We start from the raw sequence: 20,938 nt of genomic DNA on the forward strand, positions 1-20,938 counted from the left end.
ACTCATGCGCGCTAATCATGTTCGCTAATCGGCGAAATCGACTCTAGTCTCCACACTCGCGTTCGCGGCTTCGCGCCGCGATTCGCGCATGAGTGTGGAGGGCCCTATATATGTTTTTACGCGCTCGTTTTTTACTATAGTTGGTCAAACCAAATCGGCAGTAAGTAAGAACAAAAAAAACTATACTCATCCTTCAGCGCCCTCCACACACGTGCGCGAAGCCGCGAACGCGAGTGTTGAGGCTAGTTTGCAGATCTGCGAAATTGACTCCACACTCACGTTCCGACTTCGTGCCGCGATTCGCGCACGAGTGTGGAGGGATCTTTTGCTTTTGGGTGCTAGTACTAGTGTAAGACAAAGATAGTATGATTCTCTCTGTCTACGTTTGAAATTAGACAGTCCAAAGGTCGTAACTAACCGTCGCACCGCAACAAGGTCAACCTTGGTGCGGTGCGATGATCTGTTACGATTTTTATGTATCGGGAGTAGTAGCAACGTTGCATTAAATACCGGTTAATTCATTTCCGGTTACGGTTTTTAAAGTTCCAAAACTACACTGCCTGTCAAATTTGGATAGCACAAATTTTCGTCCTTCATTTACGTACGTGGGTACATATTCGACTTATTCCAAGAGTTACAATTTTGTCGCTATAACGATATAAGTTTTGACGATATAACAATTCAGTGTGACTTTTACAGAGCCCCATTGGTAACATTCAACGACCATGGCAGACTCCCAGGCCGACAATAACACTTGCGTAGTGTGTTTCAAGAATGTCTTGTACTACTCGATTGGAGAGTGCGACCACCCCGTATGTTCCGAGTGTTCCACTCGAATGCGAGTGCTGTGTTTGCAGAACGAATGTCCCATATGCCGGCAAGACCTGGCGAGGGTGAGCACGTTGTTTCGTTGGTATACAAACCGTAACCATAACTTATGACTTACTCGGTTTATTTTATCTACAGGTCGTGTTTACGGAGTCCGTCCTGCCTTACAAAGAATTGCGCAATCGTGTTTTTACGGACCGGTTGTTTGAAAGGCAGTTTAAGATAGCATTCTGTAGTCAGGAGATAAAGAATGCCTATGAGGAACTCTTGCAGAACCGTTGCCGGCTCTGCAGCAAGCTGGCGCCGTTCAGGACCTTCACTATGCTCAGTGACCACATGCGGAAGGTCCATGAGAGATATTTCTGTGATCTTTGTGTTAAACACCTGAAGGTCAGTAAAGTTTTTGCTATTCTTTCACCAATACCTGGATTGTAAATATGTTATTCTTTATTTGTTAATTAGGCTTTCAGACTCGATATAAACTAAACAGACACTATACACAATTCAATTTACACATTTTGAAATATACATAAAAGTTTAAAAGTATACTAAAGGCATAATCTGACTACAATTTAATTTATTTCACATTTTATTAAGTACTTAGCCTTAAATATTTTTTCTCTAAATTATTCATTCAGTATGAAATTGATATTTCAAAAATTTTCAGAAATCAGAAATCAAATAATAATATCGCCGTTGCGCGTTTCAGAGCTGATATGTGCTCGATTTTTGATTGACAAATAGTTACCTAGTCCAATAAAACACAAAAGGTATTAATTAATTTGATTAAAATCTCGCACATATCAGATTTGGATTTTTATTATTAAAGCCTTTATTATATGAACTGTTGACATTTTATTTTACAATTATTTATTATATGTAAGACTTTTATGCATGTTCGTAACGTCTTTTTGACCTAGGCCTCTTCCGAATCGCCTTTTTAGGGTTCCGTACCCAAAGGGTAAAAACGGGACCCTTTTACTAAGACTTCACTGTCCGCCTGTCCATCCGTCTGTCTGTCACCAGGCTGTAACTCATGAACCGTAATAGCTAGACAGTTGAAATTTTCACAGATGATGAATTTCTGTTGCCGCTATAACAACAAATACTAATAATGAACCTCCAGGTCTGTTTCTTAAGTATGTTAAGTACATTTGTATTTCAAATCCATTTGTATATGTGACTGTTTGTGTTCTAAATAAACAAAAAAAAATACTAAAAACAATAAAATAAATATTTAAGTGGCGCTCCCATACAACAATAGTGATTTTTTTGCCGTTTTTAAGCGTAATGGTATGGAACCCTTCGTGCGAGAGTCCGACTCGCACTTGGCCCATTTTTTCTATTGTATTCAACTTGTTGTCCAACATTTTTTTCTATTCTTGTCTGTCTGTTGCCATTTTTTTTTTCAGTCCTTTCCTATTGTTTCTTTTAGGTCTTTCTTCAATCTTGTTTTTGGTTTGTCCTTTTTTCCTTTACCAATTTTTGGATTCCAATTCGTTGCTATTTTTGTCCATCTGTTATTTTTCATCCTGGCTATGTGCCCTGCCCAATTGTACTTTTGTTTCATCAATATATGTTTTGCCGCAGCTATAAATGTTGTACTTCTTATCTCTGTGTTCCTAACTCTGTTTAATAACTTATGTTAAGGACACTTCTCTCTATTGACCGTTGACATACTTAAATTTGTTTGATGATATCTCTTGTGAGTGACCATGTTTGAGTACCATATGTGAGACAGGGTAGAATGGATGAGTCAAAGGCTAGTTTTTGAGGGTTCCCTACCCAAAGGGTAAAAACGGGACCCTATTACTAAGACTCCGCTGTCTGTTTGTCCGTCTGTCACCAAGCTGTATCTCATGAACCGTGATAGCTAGACAGTTGAAATTTTCACAGATGATGTAATTATGTTGCCGCTATAACAACAAAAAAACACTAAAAACAGGATAAAATAAATATTTAAGTGGGGCTCCCATACAACAAACGTGATTTTTTTGCGGTTTCTGCGTAATGGTGCGCGAGTCCGACTCGCACTTGGCCGGGTTTTTTTTCTGCACTTATATAGAATGCAGCGTTGTGGTGGAATAATTGGCAATTTATCCACATTTAAAGTTGCTGATAATACGCTACCTATTTTAAAATTCAAATTATAACTTTTTATATGTTAAGTTAAAAACCTACACAAACGCCACCAGTTTCGTAATCATAATAAGCCGGTTTTTTTAGTTTCATTGGTATTTTTTCCTTGAATATATCCAGACCAGTACGTCTTCCACGTCTGTCTAATTCTTCTTGATATTTCTTTGTTTGTGCAGTCTGTGAAAGATACCTGTTTTCCAAGATATATATCGCAATAAAAGTTTGCAACAATGTATGTCTGAATAGATAAATAATAATAAATAATAAATAAATATTACAGGACATTCTTACACAGATTGACTAAGTCTCACGGTAAGCCCAAGGAGGCTTGTGTTATGGGTACTCAGACAACGATATATATAATATATAAATATTTAAATACATAGAAAACACCCATGACTCAGGAATAAATATCTGTGCTCATCACACAAATAAATGCCCTTACCGGGATTCGAACCCAGGACCATCGGCTTCACAGGCAGGGTCACTACCCACTAGGCCAGACTGGTTGTCGAGACAATGCTGACACAGATTCCTCTTCTTATCTCAGCTAGCCTCAATGCATGCCTTAGTGATACATGCCTAACTCTTTAATACAACATTATTTGTATCTTTGATTTGTTTGCACATAAAGTAAACAATTTAGAATGGCCACAATACATTGTGTCCATTGCATTAGGAAACTTTAAGCCACTAATTACCTAATTAGGATAAATGATTTTTAGGGTTCCGTACCCAAAGGGTAAAAACGGGACCCTATTACTAAGACTCCACTGTCCGTCTGTCTGTCTGTCACCAGGCTGTATCTCATGAACCGTGATAGCTAGACAGTTGAAATTTTCACAGAATATGCATTTCTGTTGCCACTATAACAACAAATACTAAAAAGTACGGAACCCTCGGTGCGCGAGTCCGACTCGCACTTGGCCGGTTTTTTTATTTGTATTTATTATTTTTATAATGTGCAATAAATTCGAGGGACGTTAACTTACTTCAGAGACATGTTGTAACATTGTAACATAACTATTAGAAGGAAATTTATGGATCACATCACTAACTATGAGTCAAACATACTTGCAATTTAACAATAGGGTATTCTACAATTTTTTATGAATGGTATCAGTCGATCAGGTTTGTTTTGAGGATCAAATGTCTGAATGGGACCCATTGTCTTAAAGCAATACAAAAGTCACAAATGATGGTCAAAGTCGTGCACCCGCACTACTGACGAAACGCTTCATACAAAATGACATCACATCGTGACGTCAGCATGTAACGTCGCTATCGCTTAGAAGAATGAGAAGCCGTGGAAAACAAGGAAATTGCGATTTTGTCGGTGAAATATTGCGTTTATTATGTATATTGTTGCCATACAATTTTTTCTTTAATAAAATCTAAGGAATTGAATGGTACCATTATTTTTTTCCTATTAGGAAGTTATTTATTTTTTCTCAAACTGATGTCTTGTATTTATTTTTTAAGTTATTGTGATAAATTACTCATTTTCTATCTATTTAACTAGATTTAGTTATAAAATTCAACATGTGGAAAATACCCTATTGTAACAAAAACGGAAAGTTTCCTTCTTATTTAATTTTATTAAAAAGTTACTGAGATTTATTTTTATTAGCCTAATAGGGAGTTTACCGAATACGAATATTCGGCCTAATGTTTGGTTCAGATCTTACCGAACCGAATATTCGTCCGAATTATTTGGTTCATTAGCAGCTAAAGATGAATCACTTCCTAGACAATTCCCTAGAAACAAATCGGTTAAAAGAAGAGACTTGTAAACAAATCTTCAACACTCTCCAAAATTCAAAACATCCTATGGATTCAACATGTTTGATAGCCGCAACTTGATTCAACAACAAGACAAACACAATAAAAAATATTTTCCGAATATTCGGCATTTTTACCGAATAATTCGGCTAACATTGGAAAACTTGCCGAAAACCGAATAATTATCGAATGTTCGGCCCATCTCTTATTTTTATTATTACCTACTCCATTAGAATTTCTATAATAATTAATAAAATGGAAGTCGCAATATATTTTTGAATTGTGTTGCAAATATTACTATTATACGTTTTTCCTTTTTAGATATTTACAAATGAGCGGAAATGCTACACGCGGCAGGAGCTGGCTCACCACAGACGAAAAGGAGATCTTGATGACACCTCACACAGGTTAATATTATGGTACTTTGTAGTGTTTGTGTTGCTGCATCTATAAGATTACTTTAGATATAGAATTTTTCTACAACATATAACATTTTCAATTAAAAGGTACCACATAATTGATTGTCAATAAGAGTGATTTCTAGTTGTAGATGTAGATGTAGTGTAGGGACGCCCGGCCGGAAGCAGGCGGGCTGTCGATCACATGTCGTGTTCATTCAGCCCAGTTCCCTGTAGTTGGAGCTGCAGGTTACTGTCCCGGCGGCATTCCCACACCATTCTCCTCAAATCTTCTTGTTTTCCTGCAGAACAGAAGGACATCTTTAAGTTCGATATCCTTTAGTTCGTTTTCTTCTAGTATGTCTCTACCAAATGTATTATATCGCGGTGCTGCGTACATAGTACATTCTGCTAGTAAGTGCAAGCTAGTTTCCTCCCTACCACAGTGTGGACAGGAGGCGTCTGCACTGATTCTCATTATCTTAAGGTGTCTATTGAGAGTATTATGACCTGTAATAATACCTGTTAACAGTCTCAAACTGCTCTTACCTAGTTTCAAGAGATACCTGGTTCTCCTGTGGTCTATCCCTTTAATCATCATCTTCGACTGTCTGCATCCAGTTTCTTCTACCCATTCTCTCTGTGCTTCCATCTCTTTTACCTTCTCGATGACTCCCTTTGTGACATCCGCTGACATAGGCAGAGCCGGTTCCGGACCTATATATTCCGTCTCCGCCCCTATCCTCGCTAGCTCGTCCGCTTTCTCATTTCCTGTCACCCCCTGGTGTCCTGGTACCCATGCCACCGTGACATTTCTATGCTTGCCTAGCGAGTTCAGCTCCTCTCGACATTCTCTCACTAGAGAGGAGGTGACCGATATTTTCTTTAGTGCTTTCAGTGCTGCCTGGCTGTCTGTATATATTACAACAGCGCCCTCTTGCTGTATACTTTCATTCACTATACGCGCACAGCGCGCTATGGCACATACCTCTGCTTGGAACACGCTGGCATACCTACCCAGTGGTACCGATACCTTCTCTCCCAGTTTAGGGATAACTATGCCCGCCCCTGCTAGTTTCGTCGAGCTTCTTCTTGACCCATCCGTAAAGCAGATAGTCGTTGGGTGCCTGACTTCCACCTTCCAGTTGTCCCTCTCTCCTATATGTACTCTGTATTTTTTGTCAAATATCTCCTGATTTCTAGTTGCCTCTTTGTAGAAGTAATGCCTTGACAAAATAAGTTGTTTTTTTCATAAGGTCCTAATCACCTTTCTTATTTTATAATTTCCTAGTTAAAATAAAACATCATCTTTTGAGCACTGCTCACAAGCAATTAATCCTCTTAAATTTTCGTAGTTTTTGACTTACTCAAACAATATAAGGTACCTGCACCAAAGATTGCCCATCGTTATTTTGATTTTTCTTATGTTTAATACATAGACATATATATTACTTCGTAAAGACCGGCCTTACGAGCACCACGAAGCGTCGGTGTTCGGACGGAATTGTATGCATACGCTTATACTTTCTTTACACCAATGGTGACGCCTTTCCACTGCGCAATTCGCCACACGACTGAGCTCGCTGGTGTAACTAAATGCGATTTTGACTGCAATGTATCGACCCCATCCCCATTCGTAGTGCTCGTAAGGCCGGTCTTTACGAAGTACCTATTATATATGTCTATGGTTTAATATAAACGTGCAGTTTTGTTTATGGTACACTCAGCGTCAAATACTTTGTAGCAACCAAAGTAGTCAAATAGTTCGATATACCATATCTTTAGTATGGCGTACCGAACTATTTGGCCACTTTGACTGCTACAGAGTATTTGACGCTGAGTGTACTAGCGAACATGGACGCAAAATGTGAACCTAATCACACTTTTAAAAGTATGAACTTGTATGCGCCCTGGTGAGTTATACAATTTAAATGTTATATATAGAGGCCACCCTCTCTGTGAGTTCTGCGAGGAGCGTTTTATGGACGCAGACGAGCTGTACCGGCACCTCCGCAAGGAGCACTTATTCTGCCATCTATGCGACGCCGACGGCAAGAACCTGTATTACGCCTCTCATGTGGCGCTGGCCCACCACTTCCGGACGGACCACTATCTGTGCGAGGAGGGCGAGTGTGCTGGACAGCATCTCACCGCTGTGTTTCGGAGCGAGATTGATCTTAAAGGTAATTATAATTACGAGTAGGCTATGTAACCGGCGAATCATGACCTTTTAACTAATAGTTTCACTGTCAGTGATCTCTCACTCTCTCTGTTTTTCTTAGCCTAGACTACCCAGAGGATAGAGGTATATCCCGATTGCATCTATAGATGCTACCTTTAGCTTAGGATATGCTTACCATTATTATTTTGTTAAAGGCGATCATTCTTTTTAACCTACAAATACTTGTTTCCTTTACATCTGTTAATATATCGATTTTTTATTGATGTTTTTCAGAGTTTTATGTAAAGTACCGTACCGTATACTGGGGTTCAAAGTCAAACCTGGTGGCGTATATTGGTCGCCGATTTTTGAACTCTCCGCTACTAAATGTATGGGGCCGTTTTAACTATTATTTTTTTCGATATTATCAGAATCATAATCGTTTATTGCAGTATTACAAAAAAAAACATATTGATGTAATTATTTTACTCATTGGATAACGTACTTTCGATGTCACTTTTTTTTATATATCTGTTATATTTACGGAATAACCGCATGTAAACACTTATCGATTACACCCTGTATGTGCATATTGTGCATACAACGACCAAATAAATGTTACGGTACAATAACGCGGTACTTCCCCGTTGTTAGGGGGTATTTCCCCTTGGTCTATTCTATATAGAAACTGTGCAACTTCTGTGTTCTACAGAAACGGTTCTTCCCCGTAGTAATATCTCCACGATTGTTGGCGACAAACCCGCCGCCGCATCAAATGGGGTTAGCCGGTCGAAATAATTAGCAGAGGGCGCCAGCATAGCTTGCCCTGTCAATCACTAGAATTGCGTCAAATTTTTGTTTTTTTAATGCCCTGGATGCCAGCCCTTTAAGCCAAATCTCATAGAAAAAGGGGCAAGCTATGATGGCGCCATCTCTGCAAACCTTTGACAGTTGCCAACCCCATTAACTCCACAGCAACAGCGATGACGTCCACCGTCACGTTACCGGACCGGTTAGCCGGCGCCGGGCCCGGGGGCCGGTCCGCGGGAGGACTCCAGAATCAAAATAACGGCTCGCGGAACGCACACATATCGAGTCGCGTTAAGGCGGTTCCCTGAGCCAGAAGGCGAAAAATCTCCTTATATGATCATGTTTTTCTAAGAGGCGTTGATATTCGTAGACGTGGAAAAAATATATGTAGTTCTTGATCTTTAATATCATAGCTTCCGATACACGAATTATGACACTTCGCTCGATACAATTAATTCCCAAAGTAACCTCTAACTCGGACTTTTAATCCTACTTTACTCGGTTATTTATCATGTGACACTATAAACAAAAAAAGAAGAAAAAACAATCTTAACTTAAATAGTAATTTCATAGCTTTCTAATTTCGATATTGTAGGGTAACGTTTATAAAATAAATAAAAATCGACAAAATTCGATCAAAATTGACACTTGGCGCGCATGATCTTTCCCGTTCTTTCTTGCGAAATGTGACAGAGACAGCGGCAAACCGATGGAACGGCCTTAAAATAAATTAAGATTATTTTTGTAACTACTGCAATTAAAATTAGTGATTACAGTCCGTCTATCGTTTTATTCAGCAGTCTAGATCTCATAGATTCATTAAATACTACAAACTAGGCACTAGACGCAACAACTATCAAGAGATTAAATTGACATTCATGATATTACCGGCAACGTTTTATACATCAGAATTCGAGGATGGTAACATTTGATATCAAACACATTAGCGGACTTAATATAGTTTAGCTTTATCATAAATGTGTTTACACTTTGATAGCACATTTGTCATTGATTGACACCAGTGATTCAAAATTATTTATTTATTTAAAAGCACACTCTTAAGAAATACACGGTGTATTCCCAGTTGACCCCGCCCCACGTGAACGCCGCCATAATGAAATGAAATATTTTTATTTCGAACTTGAAGTCTACGTTAGGTAATACAATAATAATCTATATATATAAATAACTGACTGACTGATTCGTCAACGCAGAGCCGAAACTACAAACGATAGAAAGGTGAAATTTGCACACCAGGTTGCATTTATAAAGTGTACAAGAAGCTATTTTGAAAAATTCAACCCCTAAGACCTAAGAGGGTGAAAAAGGGGATGGACGTTTGTATGGGGTTCAAGTTTTATTATAAGCTAGGAATTTGAAACTTTGTTAAAAGCATTTTATTAAAAAGCAAGAAAACTAATTCCAGCGTTTTAGAAAATTCATCGCCTAAAAAAAAGGTGTTGAAAAAGGGGTTGAAACTTTGTATGGAGATCAAACATTTTTTTTGAGAGCGGGACTTGAATTTTTGTATAAAGGCATGTTATTAGAATACAAGAAAAGTAATTTTGAGCGTTTTTTAAAATTCATCCCCTAAAAGGGTTAAAACGGGGTTGAAAGTTTGAGTCCATTACAAAATGCTTTAAAACTTCTTAGAAAGGCATAATATAAGATTTAAAAAAAGTTATTTCAACGCTTGATAATTCAACCCCTAAGGGGGTTAAAAAGGGGATGAGAGATTATCTAGTCTCGAGGTAAAGATCACGTTGTATTTATTGTTTTGTCGAGTAAAACGAATTAGTTACCGTTTTCCTAGTTCATAAGCGCGATTCCAGAGTGCGTAATTGTTGATTAGGTTTAACTTTCCCCAATCAAATTCTAAAGCAGGACTGAACGTATTAATAGTACATTACTACAGAGGCCGGGAAGGAAGGGGTGGCTGGCCGAATAGAATATACGGCCGAACGTAGTGAGGCCGGATAGTTATGAGGCCGACAACCCGTTTTCACGCCGATGTATGTATAGTGCTTTTCTCAAACGTGTAATGTAGCTATATAGTTTGTCAAAGGACTGTCTTATTTCAAACATAGACAGAGAGAATCATACTATCATTGTCTTACACTAGTACTAACACCCAAAAGAAAAGGATGAGTATAGTTTTTTTTTGTTCTTATTTACTGACAAGATTTGCTTGAACTATACATATATATCAATCAAATATAGTTTTTTTTTTAATAGGCGTATTGGCAGAATGTCATAAACGAACCAAAAAGCAAATATGGCTTATAGTTTTTTTTTAATGGCTGAATGCCATGATGCTGTGCCACAATTATATGTGAAATAGAAATTTTAAAAAAGCCACTTCTCGGCCTAGGCCTGCAACTTTGTATGAAATTTCATTACAGACCTCTCGTCTAGCCGCGCCTGAAACGTGATACTTCCCAGCCTAATATAAAGAACGTAATATCAATATTACATAGCATGTTTGAGAAAATATATTAACCGGGTCACTCACGTTTATAAAGTCGATGATTGCTCGACATGTTTCGCTCCATAACGAGCATTTACGAGAACGAGGGTAGTTTCTCGTCTCCCCTGCCGGCGCCGTCGCCCGCACCGAGTAATCGGTTGCGGAGAGCTGCAGCCCGCAGTCTGCGTCGGGCCACCAACGCGAGCGCTCCTTGAAAATGCTACTCGTTATGGAGCGAAAAATGTCGAGCAATCATCGACTTTATAAACGTGAGTGACCCGGTTTAATATATTTAATATGTTACTGCCTCACAGGACTGATCGTCAAGGGAGAAATGGAAACTGAAGCTGGTGTAAGAAATAAATAATTGACTTCTTGTTCGTTAACATGCAGCTCACAAGGCGACGGTGCATGGGCGCAACATGCCGCGCGGCGCGGCGCGACAAGCGCGGACGTTGGAGCTGCAGTTCAACATCACGCCGCACCCGCAGGCCCAACGGGCTCCTAGGTCGGTATCAAGGACTAAAGTCACAGAATAAATAATAGTACTAAAGATTCACTCTCTAACAAAACGCGTCTATTACGACAGATATGAGTGCAAGGTGGCGCAAGCGCGAGCAGGCGTCCGTTCCGTAGCTGTGCGCGGCAGTTACTAATATTGCTATGGTTAGACACCAAAATTGGTATGGGCTGCATGGGGCCGCATGTACTTGTAACGACGCGACGAAATCGTGGAGTGAACCACGCCTGTTAAAGTCCTTACTTTACGTCCTAAGTCCTAACGCTCGCACAGTTGCCGGCGGTGACGGCATCATCGGCGGGACAGCAGCCGATGCTTCAAGAAACGGATTGTATCCTGTGCCCATTCTGGTTGCTCTATTTGACGGGCCCTGCCGCGTTAATAACATATTTTGTTTATATAACAGGGACCGCGAGCGCGAAATGGAGCGATCTATAAGCCCTCCGCCACCCGTGCAGCAGGCGCCGCGCATCGACACCCGCAGCGACGAGCAGTTCCCGCGCTTGTCGGCGGCGCCGCAGACGCCTAACCTCGTGCTCGGCGCCGGACATAAGGCCTACAAAGGTGATGTTTTGTATTGATACTTGTAGGGTAGAACGGGGAAAATTGATACACATTATGATTGAAACAAGCCAAATTTCTTGAAAACTACACGTATGCATGTGACGCAGTACTCAGTCTATGCGGTCGGTCATTCTGTGCTCGCATACTTTTTCGTTTTTTTTACTTATGTGTTTTGATTAGGTACTTATATGCGTTTGGTGTTTTGTATGGGAATTGTGATTTGTGGTATCTTTTAACTGCCATTAAACAGTGATGGATTGTTGTTTGTAAATAATATTTGACCTTGAAGTAAAACTTGCGATGTGGGGACGGTAGAAACAACGCGCTTGGGGACGACTGAAATGCTCACATATATGGACTGGAAGTATAGTAGTATTTGTATCCTATAGTATTTGTTGTGGTTATGATTGAAACATTGTTATAAATGAAACAAGCTTCGACTATTCGAGCTATTCGACTTAATAATACGTGAGTGACCCGGTTTAAAATAATCTAATATGAAACAAGCTTTAGTATGAAACATAAGTATTAAGTATGCATTTCTGTTAAAATTTCTTTATCGTAATTCGTAATATCATATTGCTGCATTAAAACTAGTTTGATTAAGCTAATAATATGTTGCGTGGTAATCGCAACAAAGAAGTTTAAAAGTCTCACAATTTTATTTTGATTTTCAGGTGCTAATGTATTTATTTAAATAAGTAGTAATAGTGGTATACAGTGATTGTTATTAAAAATAGATTAGAAATACTCGTAATAAAAAAACATTCATTTTGCCGAAAGTATTCAATCAATTCAATTCAAGTTGGCCAATTGAACCACTCCCCCATATTCTTTTTTGATTTCCTATCATTACATAACCATGGGCGGTAAGGCTTTCAAACAAACTTTATTTAATAACTAAATAAATAAGGTTTAGTAATATAGGCGCATACCTTTCTAGCTTTCTAACTGCAATAATTAAATAGTTACAGGCCATCAAACATAAATTGTTTCAATTGTCCCCAGTCTACCCTACATAGAGCGCTCTACTTGTATAAGCCCCACACCATCCGTGCAGCAAGTGTCGCGCATTACATTGGTTCAAACTAAAATCTTAATACGTTGTGAAAAAATTGCAGAATTGCAAACCTTAAGTGGCAGTGGGCGGGGCACATTGCTCGCAGAACTGATGGCCGGTGGGGCCGGAAGGTTCTGGAGTGGCGTCCGCGTACCGGAAGACGAACTGCCGGTAGGCCTCCAACGAGATGGAGCGACAACCTGGTGAAGGTCGCGGGAATTCGGTGGTTGGGAGCGGCACAGGATCGGTCGGAGTGGCGAGCCTTGGGGAGGCCTATGTCCAGCAGTGGACGTCTATCGGCTGACATGATGATGATGATGTTGTTAAAAAATAACGTGCTAACGTACGAGGGTTGATCCGTATGCACCACTCCTAACCCTCTTACAATGAAACTACATTCAAGATTAATTTTTTATTTTACTACATTGTCTCTCTCAACACTAATACACTTATTCCATCGGTGCTCCAGCATTTCAATAGCCTCCTGAAAAAAAAAATGTCCGACCTCTGAAAACCACTCCTCCACAACAGATATCACCTCTTGATTATAAAAAAAAAATTTCCACGTAAAAATTCCTTTAATTTTGGGAATAGCCTGTAGTCGCTGGGGGCCAAGTCAGGCGAATACGGTGGGTGCTCCACCAATTCGAAGCCTGCTTGGTGTATGGCAGCCTTAGCGACACAGGACGTATGGACGGTAGTATTGTCTTGGTGGAAGAGTACGCCACTTGTCAACTTGCCCCGGCGTTTCTCTTTAATAGCCTCTCGCAATTTTAGAATAAAGTTTGCATAATAGGCCCCTGTAATAGTCTCTCCCTTTTTCAAATAGTCAGCCAGGATTATTCCTTGAGCATCCCAGAATACAGACAGCATAACCCTTCCTGCAGACGATGCCACTTTAAATTTACGTGGTGGCGGAGAACCACTGTGTTTCCACTGCTTACTTTGAATTTTAGTTTCGGGATCATAGTGATGTACCCAAGACTCGTCCATGATTACGTATCTATGGAGAAAATTATCTTTATTAGCTTGGTACATATCCAACAGACGCTGGCAAATCAATACTCTATGTCTTTTCTGATCAATGGTCAACATTCGTGGCACCCATCTTGCACTGATCTTGTTCATACCCAATTCTTTAGTAAGTATCTGTTGCACTACATGATATGACAAGCCAGTCTCTTCAACAATTTGCCTGATACGTATTCGCCGGTTTTGCGCCACCATATCGTGAACTTTATTAATGTTTTCGTCTGGAGTGACCGTTACAGGTGGTCCACCGGCATGTTGGTTTTCACAACTTGATCTTCCGCACTTAAACTCTCGACACCAACGTTTCGCTATGTAATAGGATACTGCACACTCCCCTACAGTTGCCACAATATCTTGATGGATTTGAGTTGATGTAAAATATTTTTTTTGTAGATATTTTATTACCGCCCTCTGCTCAACAAAATCCATTTTCATACAAAAAACCACGACTCAACAATTACAGTAAGCTGTAGCTCAGTAATAGTTCGACATTTAAAAATGTTTTATTTTTTTAATAACCTCTAAATGTCTATAAACCTACAGCAAAAAGGTCAGGGGTGGCTTTAAAGTATCCCAACTTCCGTTAAAACTCTCGCATTGGAGTAAACTTTATCTTGCATTTAACGTTGTTAAATACATTATTAAAATACGTGAAAATTTATAAAAATAACCATGTCATTTTTATTTAATACGACATTGAATTTTGTTCAGATTTCACTCCGCATGACGTTAGTCGATTCGTAAATCATAGTAAATCTAGTCAACTCGCTTGCACTCGGCTTCTCTAGCTTCATTTGATTTTGTAACGAGTATGCGACCAACTGATTGTCTTGTGTCGCAGGAGGCGACGGGCTAGCACGCAACGACCGCAACTTCCCGGCGCTGGGCAACGACAGCGGCCCGGCGCCGGCGCCCGCGCCCGCGCCCGCGCACGCCTCCGCCTCCGCCTCCGCCTCCTCGCAGCGCGCGCCGCCGGTCGCCGCCACCATACTGCGGAACTGTAAGTAACGGTAGTATCATTTCTATCCCGTGTTAGAGGGTCGGTTTTTGGTCTAGAAGTTCTAGAAATCGATTTTCGCTCATGTCGTCTCGGACATGGGTATATTTGGTATTAGTGCATTCAGTATGAGGACACAAATATATGAGATGACAAGCGCGAAAGTGGTTGGGGGTGAAAATGTTACAGTATGTTATATATTTGTGATCTACTCACAAAGCCCTTTCATTTGGTACCCCACATGGTATGTTTAAAAGAAAAAAGTAAAAAACTTTGTACTGCCGACTTTATGATGTCACAGCAACTACCCCCACCACTTTCGCGCTTGTCATCCCATATATTTGTATTCAGGACATCATACTGAATGTACTGATACCAAATATACTCATGTCCGAGACGACACGAGCGAAAAGTAACCTAAAGCCTGTTCGGCCACTCTACTATGTAACCTGTAACTCACAAAAGAGTAACTAGGAAATGGAATTTTACCTCAACATCGCCTCCCCCTCGTAATCTCCTCTTCTTAGCCCTTGCAGCAGGATATGCTGGCCGGAGCTACACCTTGAACTAAACTAAATTAATAATTGGACAGAGGGTAGGGGGGCAGTCCATGGCTTTCCTCTATGATTTTTAAATCAATTTATTTTTCATCTCACGAACCTGGATAAATGTATAAACATATATTCATTATATCAGCAAAACCCAGCATGTCAATCCAGCTGCACAGCCAGCCGACCTCCGCGAGCAACTTCCGACTGACCCAGGCCTCCGGCAACCGCGTGTCCATCCCGGCGCGGCGGCCGCTGTCGGACGACGGCTTCCCCGCGCTCCCGCTCGGCGCGCGCGACGACCATCCCAGCGTGGGCGCCGCGACCCACCAGCCGCCCAAGGTACTGTCCATCCCGGCGCGGCGCCCGCTGTCGGACGACGGCTTCCCCGCGCTCCCGCTCGGCGCGCGCGACGACCATCCCAGCGTGGGCGCCGCGACCCACCAGCCGCCCAAGGTACTGTCCATCCCGGCGCGGCGCCCGCTGTCGGACGACGGCTTCCCCGCGCTCCCGCTCGGCGCGCGCGACGACCATCCCAGCGTGGGCGCCGCGACCCACCAGCCGCCCAAGGTACTGTCCATCCCGGCGCGGCGGCCGCTGTCGGACGACGGCTTCCCCGCGCTCCCGCTCGGCGCGCGCGACGACCATCCCAGCGTGGGCGCCGCGACCCACCAGCCGCCCAAGGTACTGTCCATCCCGGCGCGGCGCCCGCTGTCGGACGACGGCTTCCCCGCGCTCCCGCTCGGCGCGCGCGACGACCATCCCAGCGTGGGCGCCGCGACCCACCAGCCGCCCAAGGTACTGTCCATCCCGGCGCGGCGCCCGCTGTCGGACGACGGCTTCCCCGCGCTCCCGCTCGGCGCGCGCGACGACCATCCCAGCGTGGGCGCCGCGACCCACCAGCCGCCCAAGGTACTGTCCATCCCGGCGCGGCGGCCGCTGTCGGACGACGGCTTCCCCGCGCTCCCGCTCGGCGCGCGCGACGACCATCCCAGCGTGGGCGCCGCGACCCACCAGCCGCCCAAGGTACTGTCCATCCCGGCGCGGCGCCCGCTGTCGGACGACGGCTTCCCCGCGCTCCCGCTCGGCGCGCGCGACGACCATCCCAGCGTGGGCGCCGCGACCCACCAGCCGCCCAAGGTACTGTCCATCCCGGCGCGGCGCCCGCTGTCGGACGACGGCTTCCCCGCGCTCCCGCTCGGCGCGCGCGACGACCATCCCAGCGTGGGCGCCGCGACCCACCAGCCGCCCAAGGTACTGTCCATCCCGGCGCGGCGGCCGCTGTCGGACGACGGCTTCCCCGCGCTCCCGCTCGGCGCGCGCGACGACCATCCCAGCGTGGGCGCCGCGACCCACCAGCCGCCCAAGGTACTGTCCATCCCGGCGCGGCGCCCGCTGTCGGACGACGGCTTCCCCGCGCTCCCGCTCGGCGCGCGCGACGACCATCCCAGCGTGGGCGCCGCGACCCACCAGCCGCCCAAGGTACTGTCCATCCCGGCGCGGCGGCCGCTGTCGGACGACGGCTTCCCCGCGCTCCCGCTCGGCGCGCGCGACGACCATCCCAGCGTGGGCTCCGCGACCCACCAGCCGCCCAAGGTACTGTTTCACTGTGTACCAACACCAACCTACGTTTTTACATAGAGTAACTTATACTAGAGCGGTACTGTCATAGTAAATTTTGTAACCCCAGTAAATTCACTGCCATCTGTCGACACACTTTAAAACTAAAAATGAAGATTTATAAAAATACGATAGAATGTATTTAAATAGAGATAAATGGTTTTTTTTATTTGCATTTTTATGATTTTGACCCATGTTCTTTCACTGATATGCGTTAAAATTGTTAAATAACAAACGAAACCGTCAACGCCATCTACACGACTGTAGGCCAAAACTAGTAGCGCCCTCTGAACGAGAATCAAATTTTCTTGTTTTTCGAGGCACATTTTTTCCTTAGACTGTATCTATCTATTACGGAGTTATATCTATCTTTGTTTTTTATAATTGTACACTAAAAACCCTAAAAACGACTCCCGCCTTACAAATTTTTTTTACATCTGCTACTCTCTAGTGACTGACGGGCGAAGAAGGATACACGTAAAGCATTAAGAAATTAGTGTCTGAATTAATAATGTAATATAAAATACATAATCCAGTAACTTTGTCGCCTTTTGTAACGGGGATCGTTTGCGTCAAATTCGGTAGTTGCGGTTTCTTTCAGGCTTGTTCATGATGTTGGCCCAATGAATAATCCAAGTTTGAGACCTCGAGCGCCGAACGCAACTTTGTCAAAAATCGAGAAAACCGCAATTTTTTTTTAGATTTGGGTGATTATAACCCTAAAGGACTAGTTTTAATCCAAAAAAGGGTAGGCACGGTACGATTTAGGTACGGTTCTACACACGTTCTACAGAGAGAATTCTAGTCGCGTATTGTAGCAAATTTTAGTCTACTTTAAAAACTTCTTGAGAAGGTACTATTTAAAACTAGTCTTTTAGGCTTATAATCGCCGCTTATTTTTTAGATTGAACAAACATTTTTCACAAACTTGGATTATTCATTGGGCCAACATCATAAACAAGTATGCAAAAAATCAGAATTACCGGATTTGACGCAAACGCTAAATGTATAAAGTTACTGTATTATACAGCTATTAAATAAAATTAATTTCATGCAGGTCGCCATGATCAACAGTCAAGAGATGGAAGCTCTAAAGAAAAACACGTCTAACTCTCAACCAAAGAAGGCACCACTCAGCAGCGACGCCTTCCCCGCGCTGTCGGGCGGAGGCGCGCCCTCCGCGCCGCCGCAGTGGATCACCATCTCCAAGCAGAAGGAGAAACCCAAGCCCAGGGCCGACCCGCCCCCGCCCAGGGAGCCTGTCTTCAACCCCGTGGCGGACTTCCCCGGCCTCCCCGTCAACACCAAACAGAAGGCTAAGAAAATGCAGCAGCCGATCCAGCCGCAAACCAGGCCGCAACTCCAACCCCGGCCTAAGCCGCAACCCGTCCAAGCTCCTCCCACAAACTCGGACGCCAAACTAACCAAGAAGGAGAAAAAGAAGCAGAACAGCGCGAGAAAGGAAAACGTCTACGATATAGACTTGACCCTCGTCAACGGAATAGAGGATCTGAAATATATGGATCCGACCACGCTGGCGGCCTCCGCGAACACGCCCACTCAACATCGGAACATCAAAACCATAGACACGGTCACCTTCAACGAGAAAGAACGCAACGGGGGGAACGGAGATTTTTCCTTAGCGGCCAAGGAGTTCCCGTCGCTCTCGAAATCTAACAACGTAGTGCCCGTTAATAACTTCGCGTTGCCCATGAAAACTGTGCTGCAGCAGACTAAAAAGAAGGTGCCGAACGGCGTTCCGCCCGGCTTTAAAGCTAGGCCGGCCTGCGACGGGATGACGTTTACGAACTCCTCGGGGCAGACGTTCGACGCGCCCGTGCACTCGTACATCCCGCCGCTGAACTTCGAGAACAGGAACCGCGCGCTCGTGAACAAATTCGCAGCCGCGCTCGGAAGTGCCGAAGCGATGGAAGACTTCAAGGTGGCCTCGCGCGCCTTCCGGGACAGCCTCATCGGGGCCGAGGAGTTCTACCTGCACTGCTCGGCCGCGCTCGGCGGGCAGACGGAGGCGCTGTTCGCGGAGCTGGTGGCGCTGCTGCCGGACATCGCGAAGCAGCAGGAGCTGGTGGTGGGGCGGAAGGTGGCGCTGGACACGTGCGTGGCGTGCGGCCAGCTGCTGGCGGCCGCGGACCGCGCCGCGCACGACGCCAAGCACTGGCCGCCGCTCGGCCGCTAGCAAACCAACTCGCCCACTCACTAGCCCGCACCAAGTGTTACCGAGCTGATCAACGCGAACACTGGATCTATTCAAATCCCCTGACCACTTCCACCGTGACTGTAGATATCGCTTAGAGAGATCTCGTTGTACGCTCCCATAGCGGCTGAGACGTCTCCTGAGATTTAACTAAAGTGATATCTCAACTGAGCGGTCGTTTTGTAATACTTGTACCTTGGTGTCATGAAAAATTAACTGCATCGATGCATGTTTACAGAAATGTATCGTATACTTTGAGAGCTAATTAATAATTTTAATAATGCGCTAATGTCTGTAGAAGACCTTTATATAGTTCTGAGCTGTATGGTGTCGAGATGGATGATAATAAGATATAATATATTTTCACCGTGTGTGAGTCTTGTAAAATAGCTAGCTACCGAAACTCTGTAGTGGTACTGTTAAGGTAAACGTGTAATAAATGTGATATCTTTGACATAAATACTGTAGTACTTGCGGGTCTTGTTGTTGTTTGATACGCGAGCTTATGTACATAGTGTAAGACGATGTTTCCAGGCGTATTTCAAATTCACTCGATAAAGACCGTAGTTATACGTTGTCCTTCCTACATTGTTTACAGAAAAAATCTTTAACATGAGGCCTACATCAGTAAAAAAATATATATAGTCTACCGAGGGCCATTTTGTATGCTGTTAATTTAATGGGTACCTACATAAACATATGATGTTTAGCTTTAAGTCGCGTAATGGACGTAATATTGTAGATTGATGTTCGTAAAACATTCTGTTTGCTCCATAAAATTAAAAGCTAAATTTTTTTGAGTGGTCCTAGTTGGTCTAAATTTAGCTCAAGCTGTTTTTATATTGCTTCAAAATTATAATTTAGGGTGCTCTAATGCTAAGATTTAAATATTTGACGAATTATTTATGGTCTCAAATAGATAAACATCTATACGTAACAAGAAACCTTTGTACATATATAGGGCCCGGTTTACACATTGATTAGTGTAAAATGCCAGTTCATACATTTGCTACAGTATAAATAGTTAACACAGTAGAGTTTGAGTTTGCGAGTAGCAAATGTATGAACTCGCACTTAACACTAATCAGTGTGTTAATCGGTAAAATATAGTTTGGTATTGGTATACCTTTGTAAATTACATGTAGTTGTTGATTTACTGATGGTTTTTTATTTTGGCTATGATTTATGATTTTGTGCCTTATCAGAAAATCTATATTACTGGAATCATCTAGGCCGCGTGGTATCTTCAGTTGATACTTCGTATCGCGTTTACTCTGTTTAATTTAAGGTACAAAATCACAAACAGGAATACATTCATCAGTAGCGACTACAAAATCCGGTACAAAATTTGTAATACGATAATTGGCACAGGTATTTCACCATTATTCTGCGGTAGGTAGATACATAATACACAATTAAATATAGTCATATACTGATCAATTTACACCAATATGATGATTGTAATTGATTATCCTGTTATGTATATTTATATTTTGTTTTGTTTATTAAATACACAATGATAAACAGTGGATTCTGGAATTTTATTTTGCGGGACTACTTGTAATCGAGAGAATCTGAAATTAAACATTAAAATGTATTGTTGTCGCTTTTCTTAATATCATCTACAATTTTGAAACTTACTTCTGTGAAATAAGAGTCAAAACTGTATACTTATTTCTAGAATTCGTAGAATAACTGTGAAATACATGTTTACCAGAAGCGAGTGCTTTGATAGTTCGAAAGTACAAGTGTGCTATTAAAATTATGTGTGAAATTCTAGCTTTTTTACTGACATAC

At 42.8% G+C, this 20,938-nt stretch overlaps 1 protein-coding gene across 1 annotated transcript; it reads left to right on the forward strand.

Moving 5' to 3' along the window:
* The first annotated feature begins 615 nt into the window (after window positions 1-615).
* LOC134744264 (E3 ubiquitin-protein ligase ZNF598) lies at window positions 616-20,297 on the forward strand. Its single transcript, XM_063678012.1, has 9 exons — window positions 616-893; window positions 967-1,218; window positions 5,071-5,156; window positions 7,092-7,330; window positions 10,979-11,093; window positions 11,512-11,669; window positions 14,603-14,761; window positions 15,455-15,648; window positions 17,984-20,297. Exons 1-9 carry the CDS (start codon window positions 726-728, stop codon window positions 19,121-19,123), a joined length of 2,511 nt encoding a protein of 836 aa, XP_063534082.1. The 5' UTR covers window positions 616-725; the 3' UTR covers window positions 19,124-20,297.
* The last annotated feature ends 641 nt before the right edge of the window (window positions 20,298-20,938 follow it).

Source organism: Cydia strobilella, chromosome 9, assembly GCF_947568885.1.
Source record: "Cydia strobilella chromosome 9, ilCydStro3.1, whole genome shotgun sequence".
NCBI classification, from domain to species: Eukaryota; Metazoa; Arthropoda; class Insecta; order Lepidoptera; family Tortricidae; genus Cydia; species Cydia strobilella.